The following is a 27,293-nucleotide window of genomic DNA, read 5'->3' on the forward strand; positions in this document are numbered from 1 at the left end:
AGGGGAAATATGTGATTTAATAAGTTGAATAATAGCTGCTTTGCTGATGAACCACACTCATCAAACTAATCATTACATTTCCAATCATGATTTTATTTTTCAAGCTAACATTAAAAGTTTGTCTAAGTTTTTTCCCTCATGCATTAAATTTATACTTGATCAGCATGTGCTCTGATGTCCTCAATACCTCACACTGTACAGTCTAATCATTACATACATTTATATACAGATAATCATAATATAATTTGAGCTTTCAGAAATTGATAAGTTATCATCATTCAGAATGTTTTTTTCCCTTTTTCTGGGGTAAAATATGGCAAAAGTTTATTTTTATGGCAAAATAATTTGATTTATCAGATCTGCTCAATGTTTTTTTAATCAGCTTTGTGTGTGTGTGTGTGTGTGTGTGTGTGTGTGTGTGTGTGTGTGACCTTGCTCCAGACGGCCTGGAAAGGATGCCGCACCTATCGGCCCATTCTGTTTCAGTGTTCACAGAATGCAAAAGAAATATATTTCGTTACGTATAGCAACATGAAACATTAGAGCTCTCCTGGAATCAAACTATGGCACTAATCAGCCTAGTCAAAGGACAGCATTGGTCACTGCTGAGCTTAAGCGTTATAACATAGATAAAGCTGCACTAAGTGAGACCAGATTTCTGGGTGAAGGATCATTAAAGGAGGAAGGTGAGGGTTATACATTTACTGGAGAGGGTAGGACAACAACTGCATGGTGTCGGTTTGGCGATTAAAAATAGCATTCTCCCAAACCTCACCGAGGGGTCAGGGCTAGTCCAGGGGTCAGAAAGTAGAAGTCCTGCCATATGTTTATTCCACCCATGAACTCAGTCAGCTGATTTCACTAATTAGTTCTCTCTCCTGCTGAATTAGCAAATCCAGGTGATTGGAACAACATACTGAGGAGGACTTTTACTTTCTGAACCTGGATAGCCAAAAGCAAATGAAATAAATCAGAACTGGACCTTATCTGAGCCACAAGACCTTTTGTAATGTAATCTAAAGGATTACAAGTTGTTCTGAAAGAAAACTTTAACAAAAAAAAGCTAAAGTCTTCTGTCTTTTAGACACACAGACATCAAAAATCAGCCTGTGATTCTCAACAATGGTGACAATAATAAAGCATGTTGCTGTGCATTCTGGGTGCCACCAATCACAACTCATTAATGGCTCCCATCATGCATTGTGGTATGCATAAATTATGATCTGAATTTTCCTAATTGAATTTCCTGTTTGTCACCATTGTTGAGATTCATACACTGATTCTTGATGTCTGTGTGTGCCTAAAAGGCAGTTTTTTGTATTATTTTTTTTATCAGAACTTTTTTAAAAATCCATTGGAATATATTGAAAATTCTGGATCTTATGCTGTTGAATCAACACTGTAATCAACAATATAAATTTAAGTCAGAAATAAGGCTCTGAATGAGTTCAGTGACTCAGGTCAAATGATAATTATTACAAAAACTAACCAACACCATCAGATCACTTTTTCTCTTTGTTTATCTGGTAGTTATAACTCAATTACAGCAGCCAAACTAAATCTAATGTTATTAGTTTCAAGGGTCAAGAGCCCAACTAAACATTTAGATTTTTCTCCTTCAGTGATTCTGCTTGTTGGTCAATCATCACTCAATTAATCACTTAATTATCTCATTAACATTAACACTGCTTCGGTGTTACTTTTAACACCCTGCTGGTAGATCCCATATGAACACCGTTAATTTAACACCGGGGAATTTACTGTGCATGGAAAACAGGCTTCCATATGGTTCTTAACACAGAGACACAAACGAATCTGGATAAACTACAAATCCAGCATAGAGGGGTTCAGTGAATGTGCCGTTGAATGTGTGTAAGTGTGTGAGTGTGTGTGTGTCAGAGACGCTGTAGAAGGACAGAGTGCCAGCCGACACGTCCAGATACACTCCTACTCTATTAGAGCGGGCTGACGGGCCACGTACATCAGTGCTTTTATTATTGTGCCAAAAAGAGTAAACCTTATTACTACAGAAGAGACTCCAGGACTTGTCATCGAGTCCAAACCGACAATCACTCCCTTCTTTCCTGTTGATTCCTTTATATGCCACTGCTACATGACCTGAGCCACTCCATTTAACATCCCAGTAACAGCGTCCAGTCAGACTCTCTCCACACAGAACCTGGTCATGGAGCTCAAATCTCTCTGGATGATCAGGATACGGCTGCTGCTCTTTGGTGTGTTTCACCTTTCTCTTGTCCTCAGACAGAATGTGATGAGTGTTTGCTGTGTTTGGATCCAGTGTGAGATCGCAGGCATCTGAAGACAACAAGAGAGATCAGCACATCTATGACACTGTAAATATATTCACAGGTGTGCCCAGCTAGCAGGGAACGTTCTCAGAACTTTGGCTAACATTTCCTACAAGTTTGGTTAATGTTTTAAAGAAAACATTTGAATGTAATGTTCAAAGAATGTTTTACGGATGTTTTCTCATTTCAAATAATGTTTCTATAAGGTTAAATGTAAACTAAAATATAACGTTTTAACTGTAACATTTTGAGGATGTTTTGAGGATGTTGTTGAGATAACAGATTATATAATGTTCTCAGTAAAACATTGGCACAATGTTCCATAATAACAGAGGAGGAACATTATCAGATCAACGTTCGTAAAATGTTTTGAGGATATTATTGAGGCCTGAGATGATGAGTGTTTTTTATAAAACGTTCTTGTAATGCGACGTGTTAACAAAACTAGAACATTTTATCTGTAACATTTTGAGGATGTATTTAGGATGTTGTTTAGGTAAAAGTTTGTAGAATGATCTTTTATAAAACATTGGCACAATGTTTCATAATAATAGAGGAGGAACATTATCAAATCAATGTTCGTAAAATGTGTTCAGGATATTATTAAGTCCTGAGATAAATGTTTTCATTCCTGTCAACTGACTTTTTAACAAAAGTAGAACATTTTGCATGAAACATTTTGAGGATTTTTTTAGGGATGTTGTTGAGGTAGCAGGCTGTAAAATTATCTTTTTTTAATGTTTTAAATTAATTTATGAAGCCACTGTAAACTTTATCATTACATATTATATTGTTATATTATAATGCTATCATATTTTGTGCAGGCATTAGGTTACTTCATTGTAAAAAAGCCTGACAATGTCACTGCTGAATACCTAAGTATTGTGGTATTCCACAATGTTTCTCACTGACACACTCCTAACTCTTCAAGATTGGGGCTTAAAGAAAATCCTGAGCTTCCTACTCATATTCTCATCATTGTGGTGGCGTTCATGTGCGTTCAACTTGTAAATACGATCTTTTTGACATGACTTGAATGCACTAATGGCTCTAGCTTAGGGACAATCCATACAAACACTCTTTGCTAAAATACATTACAGACTGTGACAGTGAAAAGTTATTTGTCCTGTATCAACGCTTGAGGCCTAACCACTGCAGTCAACACCTTGGAGTATCCATGCTGTTAAATAAAGGTCTGTAGACAAGGGTTAGGTTTAGAGTTAGGGTTTCACATACATGGTTTATATTAAGACAGGATTAGGCCTTAGTGCATTTAATTAGCTTTTAAAAATATGCCTTAGAAAAAAGAAAAAAAGAAACATTACTGCTGTGCATCTTGAGACAAAACAATGGCACTGACATATTTAAGATATGCCAGTGCAAGTTGCTTTCAGATAAAACAGCTCAAACATACATTTTAGTCTGGGACTACAGGCTTAAGCCTTGCCTGTGCAACCCGGGGTATATGTTGTAACTTGTATAGAATTATGCCAATGTTAGCAAAGTGTTGCGTTGGACAGAGGATTAACCCTAAACCAACAGGTTGTGTAACAGTACCACACAGGGTGAAAAGCAAGACATTATTAGGCATAAGAGTGTTTCTAAAGGAAAGGTCAATAATTTGTTAAAGTGTAAAAGGGTCATTATGGGTCACATGAATATAACTCTAATGTCACCATGAGACTAGTCCATTAGTTTTTCATATATACATAATTTTATATGAATACATATGCAATGTTTGCTCTGTTTAATATATAATCTGTTTGCTCTGTTAAACTGCTGTTTAGCAGAGCAGTGGTAAATATATGTTGTTATATATGGTATATCATTTATTGTAAGTTTAAGTTTTAATCATGCACTGCAATGAAAACACCATTTAACCAATTGATTAAATATAACAGCCAGCCTACAAATACAAATAAATAAATAGCACGTGTATATTTTTTCATATTCTTTCTTTTAAAACATGTCATCTTTTCCTGTAATTGCGCCTTTACAGGTCAAGTTTGAATATCGTCTGTTGGAGTGTATGTGTGTGTGTGTGCGTGCGTGCGTGCTGCTGCTTGGGATCTTCAGTACTAGCCGACTTCAGTTCTGTGGCTTTTACATTGTTTAAAACATGGATTATTTTACATCGGACTGCTACATTTTTATTTTGAGCGAGTTGCGGTATGTAAATGGACAACAAATGGACAAAAATAAAATAAAATAAAATTCTGCTACATCAAAATATATTGTGTTAAATTGAGAGTCTAAATGCGATTAGAGCAATATCAATATTAGTACATTTTTCAATGTATTAGGCTAATGTTATGTGTTCCCAGCTAACAAGGGATGTCCCCCGGACTTTTCGAACGTCCCCTTAGGTCCGCATTTGGCCCGCTTTGTAACGTTAGCTGATGGACATTCCGATGACGTCCGCATTTGGTTCACTTTGTAACGTTCGCTGACGGACGTTCTGAGGACATTTGTCCGGGCCAGTTTGCGAACGTCCCTATTTCATCCCTCACCTGCCATTTCCATGACAACACTTGCAAAATCCAGTCGCACATGCGTTTTCTTTTATCATCAGACCTGACACCTTGCAACTCAGACAAAAGAATAATTAAACTAAAATATAAATGCAAATACACTATAGTAAAAATATTTGAATTAATTGTGAAATTAAGTTTGTTAAAAATGTTAGTGTTTTAATGTTAATGTTAAGATAATAACTTCATGCTACTTAGTAACTTCTATCACTAATTAAAGATGTAATCAAATCACGAGTCACGAGACTGTTTTCAGCGTTATAATTTAAACATCAAAATATGATAATTGATTAAATTGAATATAAGCTACAATTTACATAGGCTATTCATGCATGAAGAAAATAAGGTTGAATCCCAGGAGCTCTAAAAGAGTGCATCGACTTCAAATTATAAATGCAGCCAAGGAAAACGTGAAGAATGGAAAAGCACATTGTTGGGAATCTTTTAAGAGAACATTCGGGGTACAAAAATACAACTACTCGCTGAAAATGTTAAAAGAACATTAGGGAATAATGTTCTAACAATGTAATCATTAAACATTTTTAGAATGTTTTTAGAGAATGTTATCCTAACTTTTAGTAGAACATTCTGGGAACTAAAATAAAACTACCCGCTGAAAACATTATTAGAACACTGCATGATAATGTTCTCAGAACATTTTTAGAACAAAAAATGTCTAGCTGTGTGTGTGTGTGTGTGTGTGTGTACATGATGACTTACATTTTCTCAGTCCTGGTGTGATCCTGAAATGTCCTCCATGATCTAAACTGAACAGAAAAAAAAAAAAAAAAACACATCGTTTTAGAAATGCTAATTGTGTAAAATAGATAGTGGCAACTATTTTTTGGCTTTTAGAATAAATGTTAGCATTAAGACTATCTTTAAGCTTTTGTTCCCATAAAAAAATACAAATTTCAAACTTAGAAGATATATGCATACAAAATGTTCCTGGTCTCTACCACCAGTATGGATCAAAAATGTTAATGACATCATTCTTCACCTCAGCTTTTAAACAGATTTACTTCTCAACACATTTACTACTTCCTACATGGTGAATGGCTCACAGTGCACTATACAGGTTCAAAAGTGTTACTGCAAATTATGATACAATTTAACCCTCCTTTTGCTGCGTTTACACCGAATGCGAATTGAGCGTCAAATTCGCTTCTATCGCATCTAGTTGGACGCTTGAACATTTTGAATCCACTCGCGCGTCAAATTATAATGCGAGCGTTTGAAGCAAAATAGACGCTCATTCGAGGTGAAATTCTTCTCGAGGTGAAATTCTTCAAGTGCTAGGCGGTTTTCTATTTGCAAGATGGCTGATGTCGTCGTAACAGTGACTTAACATGGAAATCACTCGCTCCAGACGCTCAATTCACGTTCGGTGAGAACGCAGCATTGCACTAATCTCTCTCTCAAATACTAGTAGGATAAAAAACAAAAACAGTTTGTTTAATTGTCTTTTTTTTTTTTCACTTAAAGGGGTCATGAACTGGATTGTTTTATTATTTTATAATGTTGCCTGGGGTGCCCTTATAATGTTAGTATGATTTTTACATACAAAATTGTCATAATTTATGAATAAAAGCCATTTTTCCAAGCCTGATTTCTGCCTCAGATTTGAACGCTCCGTTTTAAGGGGCGTGTCTGCTGTGAGACTGCAGTGCAAACGCCCACTGCTGTGATTGGCTGACATGCTTGCAATGAAATAGCTAGTATTACATGAACTCTCTCGAAAACTTGTACTACGTTTTTACTATTACAGCTATCGAGATTAACAAATCGTGAAAAGTATCGTTTAAAGCATTATATTTAAATCTATTCCATCGCATGAAAGGTTGCAGCATGATGAGCACAATAAAGATCTTATCATTGCAACTCAATTTTTGCACTCTCACAAATGCTTATGTGACGGTGTTGCCTGGTTGGTCTGTACACTGCACACTGCACACTGCACAATGGAGACACAAACATGGAAATAGGCTTTTCACTTCTTCAGAGAATAAATCAGTTCCACAGCATATCTCGTCATTTCTGCTGTTTATTTGAAACAGTACTCTTTTTCTTTTTTAATCTTTTTAGATTAATGCAATATTTCTGTTGCGTTGTGATCGTATAGTGAGTACAATTAGCAGTTTGACAGTTATAATACATTTTCCAAGAGTTAATTACAAATCAACTCAATGAAATACAGAACAAATTCAATTATATCCAATATAAAGGGAAACATCCCCATCTAGTGGTGAACATGCACATGAAATAGAGCAATTAATACATAAAACACATTATAACAAAATATTTACCTGCACAATGGAGACACAAACATGGAAATAGGCTTTTCACTTCTTCAGAGAATAAATCAGTTCTACATAAACACAAGACAATGCACAAATTAATTACGGTTATGCCTCGTAATACAAAATCAATATAACTCGATATAACATAACACACTCGACGCCAAACACACATCAAAACATGCCTTGCAGTTTCATTGCAGGATTAATCCACAATAAAGAGATTATTTATGTGTTTTGGACACTTTTAACTGCTTATTCTCTGATCGCTAAAACGTGCAACTTACCCACAGCATATCTCGTCATTTCTGCTGTGGGCGGTACCTATTTCGTGCCCTAAATACCATCACGCATCAGACAGATGGCGCTGTCCCATTTATGCAGTAATTTAACATATACATTTAACATACACTCCGTTACATACACCCCCCTTAAATTATGCTAAACTGGGGAAAGCGCCTGAACAATAGAAAACTTAATACAAGAATCAGAAAAGGTCAAAAACAAAACAAGGATGACTGGAAAAGAGAAAAGGTAAGAAACTCCTTGACATATTGCAGTGTAAGTATCAGTTACAAAATTCTTCCAGAGGAAGTATGCAAGTATGGACTGGTACCAAAATCCAGACTTAACACAGACTAAAGAGATGCCCTATACACCTCTCTTCATATACACAAGTCAAAGATTTAAATGACTTCTCGAGACAAAATCTCTACTCAAAACTATATCAAAATAAAATTTTACCCATGAAAAAGGTTTTTCACCACATCAAAAAGAGAAATCACTGGAGGTGATGAATCATGCACAAACTGACTATTCATCTCGCAAATCAATCTTCGTGGAGGTTTAATGATCCTACCAACCCTTGTACTAAATGTGCCTGTTTGAAAGTGCTTTGGTTGATTGCAAATTACAGGGTTAACTGTATCCGGAACAGGGTTATTTACTTCATGTGAAAGTGGAAAAACTGACGCTGTCAAAGATTGCTGAGAGAAACTTTGATCTAACTCATCGTCAGTAGGTAGTCCTTCATCTAATAAACACGGAATGTCTTCTCCCAGTTCCATGCGTACAGAATGGTTGCAAGTATTAGAGTCTGCCTTTGAATCGGGATTCTGCACATCCAAGAAACACTGAACTCTGGACAAGGCAACTGAGTCACTCGCATTATCTGGACAATTATGCTGATCAGACTGCATTACCCAGTGGGCCGTTCTTGCATCACTCTCAGGAAGGTCAGGTAAATTTGAAGTTGAATCATTTGAATGGGACTCAAATGGTAAATCACGGCCATCCTTGTACAGAAAGTTAACTGGGAGTAAAAGGTTCCTGTGCACAACCTTCTCTCTGCCTGTTACAGTGTCTCTTATCCGAAAGACATTGATGGGTGATCTCACAGACATAACTTCGTAGAGGTTAGACTCCCATTTGTCTGCAATCTTTCGTTTGCCACGCTCGCCGCGATTGGCCAGAAGGACTCTGTCGCCCATGGTCAAAGGTGACCCCTTCACTTTTCGATTATAGATCCTTGCATGCCGGGCTTGCTCAGTTGAACTGTGCTTTTGTGCAATCTTTGCAGCTTCACCAAGGTCGCACTTGAGTTTGGATACAAAATCTGAATACTTCACAACAGTATCGTCCCTCAGGACATGTTGGAACATCACATCGATTGGAAGACGCGGAACTCTCCCGAACATCAGATAGAAAGGCGCAAAGCCTGTGGTCTCGTGAACGGTGCAGTTGTAACAGAATGTCAGCATCTGCAAAGACTGTGGCCACTTGGCTTTGGACTGGGGAGGTAAGGCTCTTATCATGTTCCCTAAGGTTCTGTTGAAGCGTTCAGTGATTCCGTTTCCCATTGGATGATAGGGAGTCGTGTGTGATTTACTGACACCTGCCATATTCAGCAACTCCTTCATCAGCTTGCTCTCAAAACTTGGACCTTGATCTGAATGCACACGCCTGGGGAATCCATAAATGCAGAAGAGACTGTTCCATAAATGATGAGCAACCTGCTTAGCAGACTGATTCTTGCAGGGAAAAGCATAGGCTAATTTGGTGAAATGGTCTGTTGCTACCAGGACATCCACACTCTTGTCACCCTGCTCTGCTGTCCAAAAGTCAATGCAGATGAGTTCCATCGGCTCAGATGTGCGTATGTTCTCAAGGAGGGCACGATCTTTTGGTTCAGGTGTCTTGCCTACAATACATCTCATGCAGTTCCTTACATAATTCGCTATGTCGTATTCCATGCCTGTCCAAAAGAACCGTTGTCTGGCCAATGAAAGTGTCCTGGAGCGCCCTTGATGACCAGCAGCATCATGCAGACCATGAAGTACTTGTTGTTTTAAATCATCAGGCACAATGAATTGATACAACTTTTTGTTCATTTGATTGTCTCTTTTGACTTTAAAAAGCATGCCATCCCTGATGATAAGTTTAGTCCAATGCTTAAGAAGTCTCAGAACAGTACGAGGTTCACTAGCACGTTCATGCCTGCTAGGACGTCGGTGTCTCCGAACGTAAAAGAGTGCTCGACTCACAGCATTATCCTGTTCTTGTGCAGCTGAAAGTGCGCTCACATTAAGTGCAGTAGTCTGGTCGACATCAAGGAATTGCGGAATGGATTCCACGCCAATGAATTGTCCTACACTAACAGAAGAATGTGCGTCCAATACTGCAGCTACATCTAGTGGACTCAAAGCATCTGAAGACATTTGACATTGACTGCCAGCTCCAGCTGTACCAGAAGAATCATCAGCAGGACTCAGTACTTGACAGTTAGTGGTAAGTCGGAAGGAATCTTGGACAACGTGATCTACAACTCCATCAACCTGATTGAGTAAGGACTGGTAAGGTTCTGTCACTAGTCGATGACTCACGCTCGATTGGACGAAAGGTTCCCTGCTCAATGCATCTGCGACTATGTTTTTAGAACCGGGTACGTATTTCAGGTCAAAGCTGAAGGAGGCTAGCTTAGCAACCCAGCGCTGCTCGCAAGCATCGAGTCTCGGCTTGGTGAGAATGTAGGTAAGGGGATTATTATCCGTCCAAGCTGTAAAATGACGGCCCTTTAACCAAAAATGGAACTTGTCGCATATCGCCCATTTAAGTGCGAGGAACTCTAGCCTGTGGGCTGGGTAATTTATCTGTGAACGTGATAGCGTCTTGCTAGCAAATGCCACCGGCCTGGCCATAGTGCTACCCTCTGGGATCTGGGAAAGAACAGCACCCAATCCATCAAACGAGGCATCTACCGCCAGTATGAAGTCACGTTCGAAGTCTGGGTGTGCCAGCGTTACACTTGTGAGAAGGTCCTCCTTTAAAGTGTCAAATGCTTTCCGGCATTTTTCCGTCCAGTCTGCTGGTGAGAGTTTAACGCACATAGCCTTTGAGGTGAGTTTCCTCCTCCTGCCTCTGGAGCCTTTAGTGTCTGTCTTTGAGATCAGGTCGAACAAGGGTTTGGCTTTAATGGAACATCTTTCTATAAAATGTTGGTAGTATAGTACCATGCCTAAGAATGATCTGATTTTCTTGTGGCATGGAGTGATTCCATCAGAGTCCATTAAATCCACTGCTTGTACTTCCGTAATGGCCTTTACTTTATCAAAGTCTGTTTTGACACCATCTTCACATATGACATGACCAAGAAACTTTACAGACTTTCTCAAGAAATGGCATTTTTTAGGGGAAAGTTTGAGGTTGTGGGCCTTGAGTCTTGAGAACACCATCTCCAACCTGGTAAGTGCAACCTGCTCGTTAGGAGCAAAGACCATGAGATCATCAAGATAGCACAGTAAACTTGTGAAGTTTTTGTCACCAAAGATTGACATCATCATACGCATGAATGTAGCTGGACTATTGCAGAGGCCCTGCGGCATCCTGTTATATTCATGCAGTCCGAATGGCGACGAGAAAGCAGTGTACTTCTTATCGTCCTCGTGTAACGGAACATTATAGAAGCCTGAGGTAAGGTCCATAGTTGAGAAGAAAGCATTCCCCCCAAGAGCAGCTAAGGCGTCTGACTGGTGTGGCAGAGGATGGGCGTCTTTCACGGTCCTGGCGTTCAACCATCGAAAGTCGGTACAGATCCTCAGGTCACCGTTCTTTTTCCACACCAGGACGAGAGGAGAAGCATATTCACTATTTGATTTTCTGATAATACCCTTCTCTTCCATCTCATCCAGTGCTACTCTCAGTTTCTCATAATGACTTGGAGGTACACGGCGGTAGGGAAGACGAAAAGGTTTGTCGTCCACTAGACGAATCCGATGTACAAAATCTTTGGCTTCACCACAGTCCATCTTGTCCCTTGAAAATATAGACTCATATTTCTCAATGAGACGAAGCAAATCAATTTTACATGCTGAGGACACTTCACACTCTGTCAGATCCAGGTCTTTCAGTCCCAAGTTGTTCAAGATATGCACCATCTCTTCCTCAGATCCCTGAGAAGCTTCCTCATGTTGAAAGTGTTGAACTTGAGATTTAATATGGTCACTCTCTGGAAGATCTTCCACTGCGATGCATGGAGAAACGTCTGCGATTTTTGCATTCCTTCTTAGTGTCAACACCTTATTCGTAGGATTTATAATTTTCACAGGTACCCATCCGTCGCCCCATAAAGGTGTAATGACTCTGCCTACCATGATCTGTCTAGAGCCACATTTGGACTGGGTAGGTTCCACAAGCACTGTACTTCCCACAGACATGGAGGCATTGACCGGAAGCTTGCCCCAAACAAGATGTTCACTATGAGGCTGAAGTATCACACAGTGCTTGAGTTTAACAGTACCGACTTTTTCAGGTGCGTAATCACCTCTCCATCTCTGAGTGTTGGACAGCAAAGAAATAAAATCTAAAGTCTCGTTTTCACCATTACCACTTGGAAGTGAGATCAATTTCCAGTAATCATCAGTATTCTTCAGGAGAGTCAGCATGCTTTTGATGGCATTGCTGCCCAAGATCATCTCATCTGTCTGTCCTGGAACAATCAGCACAGGTATTATCATTTTGCAACCATAAACACTGACAGATAGATCATACATTGCAGTTGGTGTGACTTGATGGCCACCACATCCGATAATTACAACATCATTGGCGGGACACTTTGTCAGCGTGAGAGCACTTGACAACAAACTAGCTTCAGCAGCCTCGCTGAGAGTGCAGGCCATCGAACCACTGTCGAGTAATGCAGTAAAAGACGGGCCATTTTCTACCGACACAGTTGTGTAAAATAATGAATCAGCTCTGGGGACTCGTTGTATTCCTTGAAAGACAGCCGTTTTATCATAGGGAACACTGGGTTTGTGCTGTTCATATATAGATTCGTAATCTTGTGTGTCAGAAATGGGAGGGTTATTGATCTGGTCTGCACTAACCTCCCTTACGCACAGACCTGCTAGTTTTCCTGATCGGGCTGAGGCGGTTGTCTTCTCCACCTGGGACAGAAGCGTCTGGAGTGACCTGGTGACTGACACTGGAAGCACAGTTGGTGCTCACGACAATGAGTTAAGGCAGAGTGAGCAGCATCTTTGCAGATGGCACAGGGTAAAACATCGAGACCTTCGATCCTAGGGAGACTCCTAGTAGGCTGGCGTCTTGAATGAGACTGAGGTCTGTTAGTGTTGGTTAGCAGGACTTTTTCAAGCATGTCAATGACCTTTTCAAGAGCAGAGAAATCTGTACATTTCTGTTGCTGTTGTTCGCAGACTGTGGGAGCGGGCACTGGAACTGCATTGAAATCAATCTTGTTGACTGAAACTTTCTCATTTCGACTACGATGCACTGTACTGGCGGCTTTGAAAGACAACTCCGACTGATAATCGTTAAGCACAGCCTGAACTTCATGTGCTGACCACTTGTCAATCGGTTTTGACCTGAAGGTTAGGGCTAAGTCTTTGCTTGGGCAGTGTCTAATAAACATGTGCACCACTTCCACACTGGGCTTTTCAAGTGTTTTACCATGCTCTCGCAGACATTCTAAAGCAACATCCGCTGCCTTGTTGAGTCTCAGCCAGTAGTCGTACGGATTCTCATTCTCCTCAGGCAAGGTAGTGTAAAAATCAGCAAGCGGGACAGGTGAGTAATGATTAGAGCTGAAATGTTTGCGCAACAGGCTATAGACAGAATTTGGACAGACAGTTGTGGCAGAATCACAGTTCCTGATCCAGAATTTGACTACATCCTTTGCTTTACCACGTAGGTGCACAAGAATTTCTTCTACATGTTCCTCAGGGTTCATGTTACTCTTTTTAACGAATGTTCTCAACAGATCTTCCCATTCCTCAATTTCAACTGTGTCAGAACCGTCCCCTCTGAATGAAGGTGGCTCCTTGACTTTTCTGTGCTGAATTACTTGACTTTGCGACAGATTCCCCATGCCTGATGGGCCATTAATAGTCTTAGAATCGTCAGGTAGTTGTCTTTTTGGCGTGTCAATGTCCAAGCTAAGAGGACTAAAATGGGACATAATGTTGTCTGCTAACTGCTGGCCAATTTGTTGGACAATTGAACTCATTTGTCCTAACATATCGGGCACACCATGGTCAGCATTAGGTGTTGACGTGCTGAAATCTCTAGACTTTTGATTGACATCTGAATTCATGTCTGCTGTATCACAATCTCTCACAGCACACTCCCTTCTAGTAATGCCAGGTCTGCTATCACTAATTCCACTATCGGGGCTGTCTATTGAAAAGGGAAGTGGTACACCTAAAACCCCTCTGCCTCTGCCTACTGGACTAGGAGTGAATTGATCACACAAATATCTCTTGCTGTTACTCATTATGAATGATAAAATGTGCTGCAAGTTCACACAAACACAAAAATAAAGTCAATGTCAATGATCAGAGCGTTTTCTCCTTTAAATTGAAAAAGGATAAAGTGAAAAAGTCTCTTGAACAGGAAAGGCTGTGACCCAAGAACGAGCTGTAAAACTGATGACGGATGCTTTCAATCCTTATGCAGCAGGACGGTGATTTCCATCAACTTCCTTGAAGACACGACCCACAACAACACAGCGACATCACAACTTCACGGCACCAATGTGACGGTGTTGCCTGGTTGGTCTGTACACTGCACACTGCACACTGCACAATGGAGACACAAACATGGAAATAGGCTTTTCACTTCTTCAGAGAATAAATCAGTTCCACAGCATATCTCGTCATTTCTGCTGTTTATTTGAAACAGTACTCTTTTTCTTTTTTAATCTTTTTAGATTAATGCAATATTTCTGTTGCGTTGTGATCGTATAGTGAGTACAATTAGCAGTTTGACAGTTATAATACATTTTCCAAGAGTTAATTACAAATCAACTCAATGAAATACAGAACAAATTCAATTATATCCAATATAAAGGGAAACATCCCCATCTAGTGGTGAACATGCACATGAAATAGAGCAATTAATACATAAAACACATTATAACAAAATATTTACCTGCACAATGGAGACACAAACATGGAAATAGGCTTTTCACTTCTTCAGAGAATAAATCAGTTCTACATAAACACAAGACAATGCACAAATTAATTACGGTTATGCCTCGTAATACAAAATCAATATAACTCGATATAACATAACACACTCGACGCCAAACACACATCAAAACATGCCTTGCAGTTTCATTGCAGGATTAATCCACAATAAAGAGATTATTTATGTGTTTTGGACACTTTTAACTGCTTATTCTCTGATCGCTAAAACGTGCAACTTACCCACAGCATATCTCGTCATTTCTGCTGTGGGCGGTACCTATTTCGTGCCCTAAATACCATCACGCATCAGACAGATGGCGCTGTCCCATTTATGCAGTAATTTAACATATACATTTAACATACACTCCGTTACACTTACACCAAATCACAATGCAAACACGATGTGAGTACACAGTAAGAGCTTCGTTGTGTAGTGTAACAGTGTCATTATTTCATCACGAGTTTGGTAAGTGTCCAGATAAGCTCTCGCGGCTCGCGCTGTGCTGTTTGATTGACAGCTTGGGCGAATGGAAAGGGATCGTTCTTTGATCGCTTTCTGTAGGCTATATAATTTAATAACAGTTTAAAAAAAGATTATTTTCATAATACTACGAGAAATTATGTTAAGTTGATCGTTTAGTCACTGATGCATAAACAGTATTGAACGATTTTAAGAGAAATATCTGAACTTGAATAATTACACATCAGAAATCACTGATCGCAGATCAGGCATTAGAATACACATGGTTACTTACATGTTGCTGGCAGATCCGTGTCGGGAAATTGTGATTGACTGATTTAATCAAGTTTAACCATGCTGGAATCCGAAGGAAGCTTATGAGTGTCTTCTTCCACAAACAGGCACTGCACAATATTTAGTCAACAGCATGTTTATTGCTTGGAAGTAGCTCGATCCGGTAGCAATCATCATGTCGTCCTATGTTATTTAGCATGTTTGGGCGAATCGGTGGGCGGGGCTAACCAGGCCGTGTTGAAGTAGGCGTTGATCTTCTTTTGTGGAGGCGGTGTTTTATCCTCTTTGACGTCATAGTTCCCCACTTTGAAAAACGAGTCGTTTGCTGAGCCTGATGTCTATAAAAGCTTTTATTGGACTAACAAGGTAGTTTTCAGTTCTGAAACTTACAGGATATTATTATAGTATGATGATCTCTTATATGTCAAAAGCTCAAGGAAACTTTGATTTCTCAGTTCATCACCCCTTTAAATTTAGCTTGATGTTAAATGAACAGTTTCACACTTTGATATCACAGAAAATGTTTCAATGGTTTTTCTTGTTTCTTAATGAGCTTTGTGGATTCTGCTGTATCAAGTCAATAAAGGCAGATAAAATAGTGGGAGCAACAAAAAATAAATAAAAATGAAAGCAATTTCTTCACAAAAGATCCATTAGATGACCCTCATCTCACATACAGAATGATTCATGACACACACAAACTGACACTCTAAAGCAGTGGTTTTCCCACTGGGCCACACTACAGTCCAAGTGCACGTCACGGTAGAGCCCTGCACGGGCCTCAAATCTAGGCCCGAGCCCGGCCCTGGCCCGAGACGCTCAGGCCCTAGCCCGACCCGTGTCCGACAGCTCATCAGAATTATCAGCCCGAGTCCGACCCGAGCCCGTTTTTTTTTTTTTTTTTTTTACAGCGGCAGCCTGCCCTATTTGCAGCCATTAAAATATGTCCGTTTTGTTAGTTATGTTTCTTTTCTTTTCATTTCTTTATTAAGTTAATTTAGACAAATGTTTGGAGCATTTAAAAAAAAATAATAATAATAAAAACTCAGTGAGTGTTTTAGCCAATTTTCTGACGTCATGGGATCACAACACTAAGAGATAGTAAATCTTTTCCTGGATTTTTTTTGTGCGTTCCCGAGATTAGACCTTCCTTAACATAATGCCGAAAACCCGAAGTCTCTAGGTGGTCTGGTTGAGGAGTAGATAGAAGTGCAAGATTGGTGCGCACAGACAGAACAGAAATCATGAGTTAACAATCGCAATTTTGTCCGGTGGAAAATTGCACTAAAAATTACGACCAAGCAGCCGAGCCAACAGTGAGTAAAACATGTTTGATCAATTTAGCCTCTCAAATCAACGCTAATACTTTACTTGGCTACAATAAAATCCATAGATATAAAACACTTCAAGCATATCACAGACAGTTAGTTTAATGTTTATTTATTAAACCACAGTGAGTAAATTTTTTTTGAAATACTGAGGCAGGCTCAGGCTGCTCGCAACAGCGCTCGCAAACGAAATGAGCAATAGAGCAAATTAAATAAAAAAAATAAAAAACAAACTTGCAGGTTATCTTACCTCAAAAATGCACCACAGAACATGGCCATTCTTTTTTCCAGTAGTTTCCAACAGTTAAACGAAAATAAAGTCCAATCAAACGAAAAACGAAAAACATCAGTAGCCTAGTTTCCAACAGTTAAACGAAAATAAAGTCCAATCAAACGAAAAGTTAGAACAGTCTCTTACAGAGCATCGTGGAGAAAAAGAATAGCATCCACAGTGGGAGATTTTAACCCAGTCCTCTCTTCTATCACTCTGCGATTTTTCTCTTAATATTCTGCATTATTTGCAAGTGAGGTGAATCGTTGGTTGCGCTGACGGGAAACCTGTGTGTGCGCGTGCTTGCGTGCGTGAGACTGTCATGTCAATCATATGTCAGTGTAATTATAAGATTATGAAAGTTATGAGGTTATTAAATGTCTTTCTATGTTTGTTCTTCTATCGTCGACGTCAACTTCTCATATTTTTTTAATTAATGTCTAAAAATATAAAAAGAAGGATAACCCAAAAAAGGCCCGAGGCCCGGCCCGCATGTGAACTATGACGTGAAAATTGGCCCGAAGCCCGGCCCTAGGGGCGTAAAAAAGTTGGGGCCTGTCGGGCTCGGGCTGAAATGCAGGGCTCTACGTCATGGGCAGCATATCATTTAAACATTATGTCACCACTGCAAACCAACCCAATTTAATGTTAAGGTATTAGCAAAAGAAAGTTGCAGCCAAGTCCTTGATTTGTTCCACAGGGAAAGTGAATGGCTTTCTGATGAAATGTCCAGCAAATTTTAGTTTTACAAAATCTGACGAGAGATTATTTTTTCTTGCATTTGATTGATGGTTGTAATAAAAAAATCTTTCTCTCTGTTGTGTGTCAAGTAAACCCTCACTTCTGTCAGGACCACTATCATAAAATATGACTGACAATTAGCATACAGTTTGGATTGGCGGTATGGTTTTGTTCTTGGCAAGAACTCCCTGCGCATCCATGCAGCCTAGCATGGCTAAGAGCAGCAATAACCCCCCTTAGGGTAAACAGAACAGAACCAACATGAATGTATTGCAGAAATCATTAATTCAAGATTTAAAAGTACACACATAATTCAAGTTTTTTTTTCTGATTCAAGGGAATCAGAATGCCAAATCCTGACTGACGAGAGGAAGAGCTGGGGATGGAGGAGGGTAATTAGCTCCTGAGAAACACAATAGCTGCTGGTAATACTGAAGGAGCTTATATATGTATACGGTGATAGGCGTCGTATTCCTATAGGTAGACGTGGATCAGCTGAGAGTCAGCTGATGCGAGCTTGACTAACGTGACCTGCCAGAACTGACGCTATGCTTGATTCGCGTCATTCAGAAGTGGAAAATTAGTTAAATCGCCATCTTTGAGTTGTGTAGTGTACTATAGCTTCATTTTGAAACATCCTCGCAGTTGCAAGTTCAGCTTGCTTCGGTGAACTGTGATGTATCCGTGATAGAAAAGCTAGATTTGTTTTCCACTCCTTATCTCTCAAGACTGGAAATCTCTCTTCTTCACCAATGTCATCAAGAAAGTAAACTATCACAAGGAGTACAGTCAGAAAACAATTTAAGACTTTCCACTGTGCAGAAGGTGTCTAAAGGCACCATCCAATTCATCCAACTACACAAAAAAATGGCAATACATTAGAGGGTATGCTCAAATGAAGTTGACCACCTTGACCACAGTGTCTATAACCTTCATGAGGTATCCATCAATTAACTTACTGCATAGAGTTTGCTGGTGCACAATACTGTGAAATGCCAACAAGTAAGGGCAGTGTTTTTTGCATTTCAGCAACAAGACCCTTGTGTTTTCCCGTCATTGAGGGGACACCATCAGTAGTGATGGAGGCAACTGAGGATGCCGGTATGTTCATATCTTTGCATGCTTCACTGAGTGCTCTATGAATGCCCTTGCCCCTTGTTCGTTCTTGTTGCAGATTCAATGCCAATAAAACTTCCGTAATCTCAAAAGTTCCTGAATTCACACATCTCAACCAAATGCAAAGCTGAGCAACATATCTGATGTCTGTCAATTCATCTGCAGCCAGAGGAGTCCTGAAGCAGTGGCTAGCTTAGTTTTTAGATCTTCTGTCAAGTGCTCATACATTTCTGAAATTCAACACGTAACTGTGTCTTTACTGAGCTGTAATATTTTTATCCTGCAGATTGTCTAGCTCTTGTTGCTCATATGATCAAAAAGACATTGTGATTCCAGAAAACAGTTTTTAAATAGTTCCCCATCATTGAATAGTCTGCAATGTTTGGCAAGGAGCCACATCATTTTTAATGTTGCAAATGTCACAGCCTGGGACACTTTTAAGCTACCTCGCATTGATTTCAGTTACTTTACTCCGGAGCAAACAGAAAGCCTGCCCTTCCTTCTCATTGACAGCAAACTGATTCTTCCATTCTTCCAATACTCCCCTACCTTCACTGCTGATGCTACAACTCTACTTGTTTGCATGTGTCCCTTCATTGGTATGTTCCTCGTTTAATTTTTCTAATCTAATAACATATTTGTCCATTTTGATCACTAAATTGACAAAAATAATGCCTACTGATGGAATTTTGCCAAATTACGCTTGTAAGTGTTCTTTAACCTGTTAAGCTTCACCAGTGCGTGGGCGCACTGAAGCGTTTTTTTATTTATATAGTTCAAAGTTACTATCAGATTTAATGTTATACCTTGACAAACTATACATCATTAAAAAGATATAATACTCAAGTTTCAGTATTTGACCACTATTGTATTCTGAGAAACTTATAGTGACAGTTATGTCTTAATTTGTGTCAGGAGTTATGAAATGAAAAAATGAGTCGATACCTTTAATATGAATTATGCACGTCAGCCGCTTTCATTCATAAAAAACTCCCGTGCTGTCGTCATGACAGCGATACACAAAACAGCGTCCTTCAGGGCTTTTAGCTCAAAAATGTGCAAACTTGGAGAAATATTGATATATTCTCATAGATTCACGTCATATTTCTAAAGACAGGAATAATATTTATTGAATTTATACCCAAATGCGTCGATGTAATCATTATGATCGCTTCTTACTGAGATGTGCAGTGTTTTCAATCCATACCAACAGCCTGAGGGCGCTATATGCACAAAAAATAATCCATATATGGGACATGAAGAAGAGCCATAATCATGTGACATTCCAGGACGTCACTGCTACACACAAAGCTACAGAGATCCCGCTGTAATATGCATGTTTTGAAGACAATAAACATGTTTGCTATGATATTTGATTTGCCTGTGTTCTTCAAGCCATGCCAGGTATTTTTATAATAATAGATTATATTTATAATGTAATGCTAATCGATATAGACTTTATCATCGTGCATAAAACTATAAATAATGTTTTCTGTCTGATTTTTTTTTTATCTGAAGCCAAATTATATCACAGAAGATTATTTAAAACACTCGATTGCATTATGAAGTAAGTTTGGAGCACAAACATGGTTTTAATCTCATAAATGGTCGTGTATTGATGGTGTGCTAAGCTAACATGCTAGCTAGCCCAGGTGCACCTGCCACCAGGGGTTATTCTTTTATGAATTTTGTTCTAAATAAGAATGCTTACTGATATGTTTTAGTGCATTTGACCACTATTTAGTGCACTTCAAATGTGAAGTGAGAACTTTGATAAAATAAATTAGGGATTGAAACCCTATGAATAGGCTGTGAATAGCCAGTCGTTAGTAACTATAATGCAGACAAAAGAAATGCATATTTCGAGCCATAACCAGTCTGGAGAGGTGTGAATGTGTGCAGGGGGAGACTGAGACTGAATGGGGCTCGTTTGCACCACAAAACAATAGAGACAAAAGTCTGAATGGATGCTTAGAAGACGACTAAACATCAGTAGCATTTTTAGAGTAGCCTAATCAAAATAAAGTCATGACATGATCTTGAAAAACATTTAACTAAATACAGAGTTTTAGACTTATTATCTTCATATTTTAAATATAAAATGTTTAGACATGTGGCTTTAGCTGTAGTGCATTTCTAGATTGCTCCAGTGCCAACTTCAATTTTATTTTCATTAATATGTTTCATAAAAAAAAATTCTAATAACTTTACAAAATTTTGAAGCTATTTAAAAAAAAAAAAATCATTATGACAATAATTAATTCTACATTTACAATAAACTACCAGGTGTCAGCTTTCAAATGAGATCATACTTGTGCTTTTAGTGCAAAGGGTTCATGAACTGTATCTGTTTCAGTTTGGGTATGTCATTTCTGGGGATTTTTCAAAAGTGGGGTTGCAGCTTAACAGGTTAATGGCAAAAGTGCATCAGTACATAGTAGGTCTGCACATGTCTGAAAATAATATATGTAATATGTATATATGCATATGTATGTATGTAAAATTCATAATATGTGAATAATTTTTTTTTTTTTTTTTTTTTTTTTTGGCTCCAGGATTTTCTGTCAATCCTGCATTTCTTTTTTGTCTACCCCTGCCTAGTTAGAATGTCTGATCTGACCTGCCTGGGATCCTGAGGTTCTCTTCTCCTGACCTGGATTTGTTGCCCTGCCTTGTTCCTTTTTCTTGCCCTTGCCTGCCCCGACATCAATACCAGGCTGCCCATTCTAGGTTTTTTTGTCTGTGTGAATTACTTCCTGCTACTCAGCATCTTATTTTTCCTGGCAAAATGTATTTATTTTTTGTTCTGACCCTCTTGGGCCGGATTTTGCTGAGTTTTGCCTATTGCACATAAACCTTTTCTTTTTTACCTGCAATTTGGTTATCTCTTTAAGTTGAGAACCTCTGCTCTAAAGCATATACAGTACTATAAACTAGTGAAGTGTTAGATCAGTAATTGAGACTAAAGCTAAATCCATTAAAGAAGTATGATTGTTTTCATTCTGGTCTTTTGCAGTTTAAACAGTGCCTAAGTCTTTTGCACCGTACCACAGACACACACAGTTTAAGTGATAAGGTACAATAGGTTGTACTGTATTGTAAACAATGTCATGGCTGGTAAGCATGGTGCACAAGTTATTTATTTATTTTTTTAATCAACTGAGCTTAAAAGTATTAACAATCTAATGAAAAATCAAATAACTCTCTTACTGCCCCACTTACTTCAATATCTCCAGAGAGCAGTTTGGATCCTTCAGTTTGTCATTGAGTAGCTTGACTCCTAAATCTCCTGGATGATTGTAGCTCAGATCCAGCTCTCTCAGGTGTGAGGGGTTTGAACTCAGAGCTGAAGACACATAACCACAGCCTTCCTCGGTCACCATACAGCCTGACATCCTACAGACACACACAGTCAGATCATCTACAGACAAACATCAACAGATTGATCATCTAAAGATACACATCAACAGACAGATCGCCTACAGACACATCAACAGACAGATCATCTACAGACACACATCAACAGACAGATCACCTAAAGATACACATCAACAAACTGATCATCTACAGACACACATGAACAGATTGATCATCTACACACATCAACAGACAGATGACCTACAGATACACACTAACAGACTGATCACCTACAGACACATATCAACAGATTGATCATCTACACACATCAACAGACAGATCACCTACAGAAACACATTAACAGACTGATCATCTACAGACACACATCAACATCTACAGACACACATCAACAGATTGATCATCTACAGACACACATCAACAGATTGATCATCTACAGACACACATCAACAGCAGATCAACTACAGACAAAAGAGGAAATATCCAGGATATAACTTCTAATAAAAAACAGACTTAGATCACTCAGTAAGTCTCCTAGTAATACCTCAGTATCTCCAGCTTACACGTTGGAAACTTCAGTCCATCAGAGAGCAGCTTCACCCCTGAATTCTGCAAGTCATTGTTACTCACATCCAGCTCTCTAATGACACAGCTTGATGACTGAAGAGCCGGTAACACGGTTTCACAATGCTGAGTGAGATAACAGCCTGCAAGCCTGTGGGACATAATTAATTACTTTAAATGTTTGTACCACATGATCTCATCAAAGCACTGAACTAAAATATTAAAACAGCATACTAGTTTTGATATGGTAACTAGATACCAATGTGCCTCAACTCACATGGCTTTTGTGCAGTTGATCACAGCTGGTATCAGTCTTCTTCTACCCTCATCTGATGTGTTGTATGTCTTGAGGTCCAGCTTATCCAGCACCTCCTCTGACATCTGAAGCATATAGGCGATTGTTGAGCACTGAGCAGGAGAGAGTTTCTCTTTTGAGTGTTTGTCTGATTTCACAAACTCCTGAATCTCTCTGGACAGAGTCTGATCTTTCACTTCCAGCAGACAGAGGAACAGATTGATGGATCTTTCAGTGGAGAGTCCATGTCCATATTGGATCTTCTCTTTAATGTACTGTGTGGTTCTCCTGATGCTCTCTGAGCTGTTCTCTGTGTGTGTCAGTAGATCCTGTAAGAGCCTCTGATTGGACTCTAGTGAGACTCCAAGCAGGAACCGCAGGAACAAATCCAGGTGTCCATTCTCACTTTCAAGGGCTTTTTCTACTGCTCTTTTCTGTAAATCATGCAGTGAATCTAAACACACTTCTGTATTGCTGCTTATGTGGTAGTAATACACATAGAAAGCAGCGAGAAACTCCTGAACACTCAGATGAATGAAGCAGTATACTTTCCTCTGATGAATCACAGATTCCTCCTTAAAGATTTCAGTGCAAATCCCAGAATACACTGAGGCGTCAGTGACGTCAATGCCGCTCTCTCTCAGGTCCTCCTCATAGAACATCACATTGCCCTTCATCAGCTGTTTGAAAGCCACTTCAGCAAGTTTCACAATCACTTCTCTGTTGGACTGCAGGAGTTTCTCTGGATCTTTCTCTTTATACTTCTGATCCCTCATGTTGATCTGAATCAGCAGGAAGTGGATGTACATTTCAGTCAGTGTCTGAGGGATTTCTGCACTCAGATCTTCTTCCAGGAGCTTCTGAAGCACAGTGGACGAGATCCAGCAGAATACGGGTATGTGGCACATGATGTGGAGGCTTCTTGCTCTTCTGATGTGTGAGATGATTCTGTTGGCTTGATGCTCATCTCTGATTCTCTTCCTGAAATATTCCTCCTTCTGAGGCTCATTGAATCCCTGAATTTCTGTCAGACGGTTGATGTATTTGGAGGGGATCTGATTGGCTGCTGCTGGTCTGGAGGTGATCCAGATGAGAGCAGAGGGAAGCAGATCTCCTTTCATGAGGTTTGACATCAACACACCCACTGATGAAGTCTCGGTCACATCAGAAACTTCCTGAGCCTCTAAAAACATCAGTGCGATTCTGCTTTCATCCAGACCATCCAAGATGAACACAACATTACACTCATATATCTTTGAGTCTAGATCTTGAAGTTCAGGATGAAAGTCCAGCAGAAGTTTGTGAAGACTGTACTGATGATCTCGGATCAAGTTCAGCTCTCGAAATGGAAGCACAAACATGAAATCTACATCCTGATTGGCTTTTCCCTCGGCCCAGTCCAGAATGAACTTCTGCACAGAGACGGTTTTTCCGATTCCAGCGATGCCTTTAGTAAGAACAGTCTTGATTTTGTCTTTATCCTCATATCCTGATTTAGGCAAGGGTTTAAAGATGTCATTGCAGTAGATCGGAGTATCTTGTGAGTGTTGTGTTCTGGGCGTTTTCTCCATTTGTAAAACCTCATGTTCTTCATTCACTCCTTCTCTCTCTCCCTCTATGATGTAGAGATGTGTGTAGATACTGTTTATCAGGGTTTGATTCTCTTGGAGTTTATGTCCCTCAAATATTCTCTCATACTTCTTCATGCTGGTTTTGTGCTGGTCTTTGACTCTCTGCAGGTCTCCAGTCTCCAGTGTGTGTGTCTGCAGGATTGCTTCAGATTTGTTCCGCCTGATGTGGGTCCGATAGTGGGATGTAGAGAACGACACAGATCTGATCAGCTCTTGTTTCTCTTCCATGCTGAGATTAAAAAGCAAAATAGCAAAATTACAATGACTGTTGGAGAGCTTAAGAAATATATCTGTTACCAGTAAATTAGCAACTACAAATACTAACGAAAGGTCAGAGGTCTCTGTTCCTTTACTGAATTTATAAGGTGGCTCCATGGATCTGTTACTCTTCACAGACGCGCAGCTGGGTTCTGGAGACTCTGATTTCCGTTTCCTGATTATACTGAAAAAAGACAAGCAAAACTGCATTTTAGAGTATTAGCTATACTGTGCATGCATATAAAATTTACATTGATTCATTTTTTGACACTGAGTAAATAATGAACTGAATTTTTTTATATTGGGTGAACTCTCTTCAATGTACTATGTTTCCTCTTGAGTAAATAAAAAGAATACCAAAATATAACAACATATCAAAAATAACTTCTTGAAAATGCCAAAGGACATTTTTTGGTAAGACAGTGACTCTTTGCTTCTCTGTAATGTAACATTAGCTGTCACTCATTCACTGTCAGCAGGCTACTGGAAAGTCACTTTGAATACAAATGTCTACTAAATGCAAAATTAGTCTTACCTCAGGTCAGAGGACACTGTTCCATCTATTAATTTAGAGGGATCATTCATCATGGATTGATCACGCTTCATAGACACGGAGCTGGATCCAGTAGATAGAGAACTCATTTTAAAGGCACCGTCCTCCCACTTCCTTTTCTCAAAAAGTGGAGTGATTGATTTCAAATCTTTTATTGGAACCGGAGCAAAAAATAAAATAAAAAAATAATACAATGACGCTGTACTGATGTTACAATTATTTCATTTATAGTATTTTTGGACACTGCAGTACAGATACATTAAACTCTTAATCGTATAAGACATACCAGTCTATTTGCCTTACACATAATGTAAAGTAATTGTAGTATATTCTATTTAGAGACCATACCCTCTTGAAAAACTTGCTGAAATGGTTATGTGAAGGATCAGGGTTACTTATTCATCCCAACTTGTTTTGTGGCCTTCATAAACAATTGCTTTTACTTAAAGGTGCTGTCTGTAAGAATGACAAAATAGGTACTGCAGTCCAAATTAAAACTATTGGAGATCGTTGTTTCCCCCGTCCCCTCCTCCTCAGACTCAACTCGCACGCGGGTTGCCAGTTTGAGGACACGCAAGAGCGCAATTGACAATGAAAGCTGAAAAGACTAACAGACTGTAAGTTAATGAGTTGATTTATCCGCGCTTTAATATGCTCTCGTTCATAGAGATTTTAGATGGATATCAAGGCTTTTTAGGTTGCATGGAATCTGCCATTTTTTACCCAGTTTGTTTGCTCGTATCCAAGGCTGCGATACGCTGTGTTTCCTGCCAACTGGCATCCCAGGGTGTCAAAATACTATTGGGTGAACTGGCAGTGGGCGGAGTCACACAGACCAAAACAAAACCCGACTGACAACACGGAACTTGTAAAATAATTAGTAAAATAACTGGCTGTAGAAGTGTTTTTCAGAGAAACGAGTATGTAAACTTGTGTTTCCTCAATATATGCAAACATATTATGGTATTTTTATGCTTTATTAGAGTAAAACAGCACCTTTAAATGGAGGACATTGTGACTTTGACCTCAACTGTTTATTTCTGCTTATACAGACAATCACATGCACAAACCACATTTGCAAAGAGGAACCGACACAACAAAATGCTAAAATCACATGATTTGTAGAGAGGAACTGACACTGTCACTACATGTTATAAATCCAGGCAGACTGAGACATTAAAAAACATATTCATTTTTTTATTATGGGATCGTTTAAAGTACTACACAGACATTAAAAATCATGGTTCTTTACGTAACCTTATAAAGGGCTCTATTTAACACCAATTGTTCTGCTATTGTTACAAAGAACTGTAATCTGTACCATTTAGAACTATTTTTCTAAACATTAAGAAAGCTTAAGCTAAAGTTCAACTTAAAGTTTAACTTGATGTCATGATCTATAAATATTTGAATATAAAAAAAATACATATTTTTTTTTCATAACTGTTTTTATATTATTATATATAATGATCTGAGGAAATATCAAAAGTAATTTTACTTTAGTCATCCATGTTTTTGACTATGGTCAGAGCATTTCTTTGTCGAAATATAATGATCCATATTTGAAATCCCATGTGAAGAAAAGCAAGAAATCAAACAGCAGCTCATTTTTATATGACAACATGTGTACATAAAGAATAAGTTCTGAACTTACCACAGAATCTACAGCCGTTTAAAAATCCAGTGTAACAGGTTTAAAGCCTCAAAACAGAATAACTTTTCTTTTTTTCCCTTTTATTTCTAGGGGGAAATCCAATCACAGATTGATTCTGTGTGAAGGGGAAGCAAC

The 27,293-nt window shown here is 39.0% G+C and overlaps 1 protein-coding gene across 1 annotated transcript; it reads right to left on the bottom strand.

Annotated features, from left to right (window-relative positions):
- On the bottom strand, positions 1-27,293 carry LOC307154463 (protein NLRC3-like). Its single transcript, XM_079864433.1, has 8 exons — positions 27,159-27,293; positions 25,487-25,652; positions 25,019-25,135; positions 23,045-24,922; positions 22,748-22,918; positions 22,051-22,224; positions 5,561-5,607; positions 1-2,316 (listed from the first exon to the last, which is right to left on the bottom strand). Exons 2-8 carry the CDS (start codon positions 25,591-25,593, stop codon positions 1,793-1,795), a joined length of 3,018 nt encoding a protein of 1,005 aa, XP_079720559.1. The 5' UTR covers positions 25,594-25,652; positions 27,159-27,293; the 3' UTR covers positions 1-1,792.

Source organism: Squalius cephalus, assembly GCF_949319135.1.
Source record: "Squalius cephalus genome assembly, chromosome: 2".
In the NCBI taxonomy this organism is placed as follows: Eukaryota; Metazoa; Chordata; class Actinopteri; order Cypriniformes; family Leuciscidae; genus Squalius; species Squalius cephalus.

Excerpts from the sequence above, each read along its gene's own strand:
- LOC307154463 (XM_079864433.1), bottom strand. The coding sequence starts at position 25,593 with ATGAGTTCTCTATCTACTGGATCCAGCTCCGTGTCTATGAAGCGTGAT. Across the intron at positions 22,919-23,044 it reads ATCAACTGCACAAAAGCCAT|GCTTGCAGGCTGTTATCTCA; the intron begins GTGAGTTGAGGC and ends TATGTCCCACAG. Across the intron at positions 2,317-5,560 it reads CACACCAGGACTGAGAAAAT|ATGCCTGCGATCTCACACTG; the intron begins GTAAGTCATCAT and ends TGTTGTCTTCAG.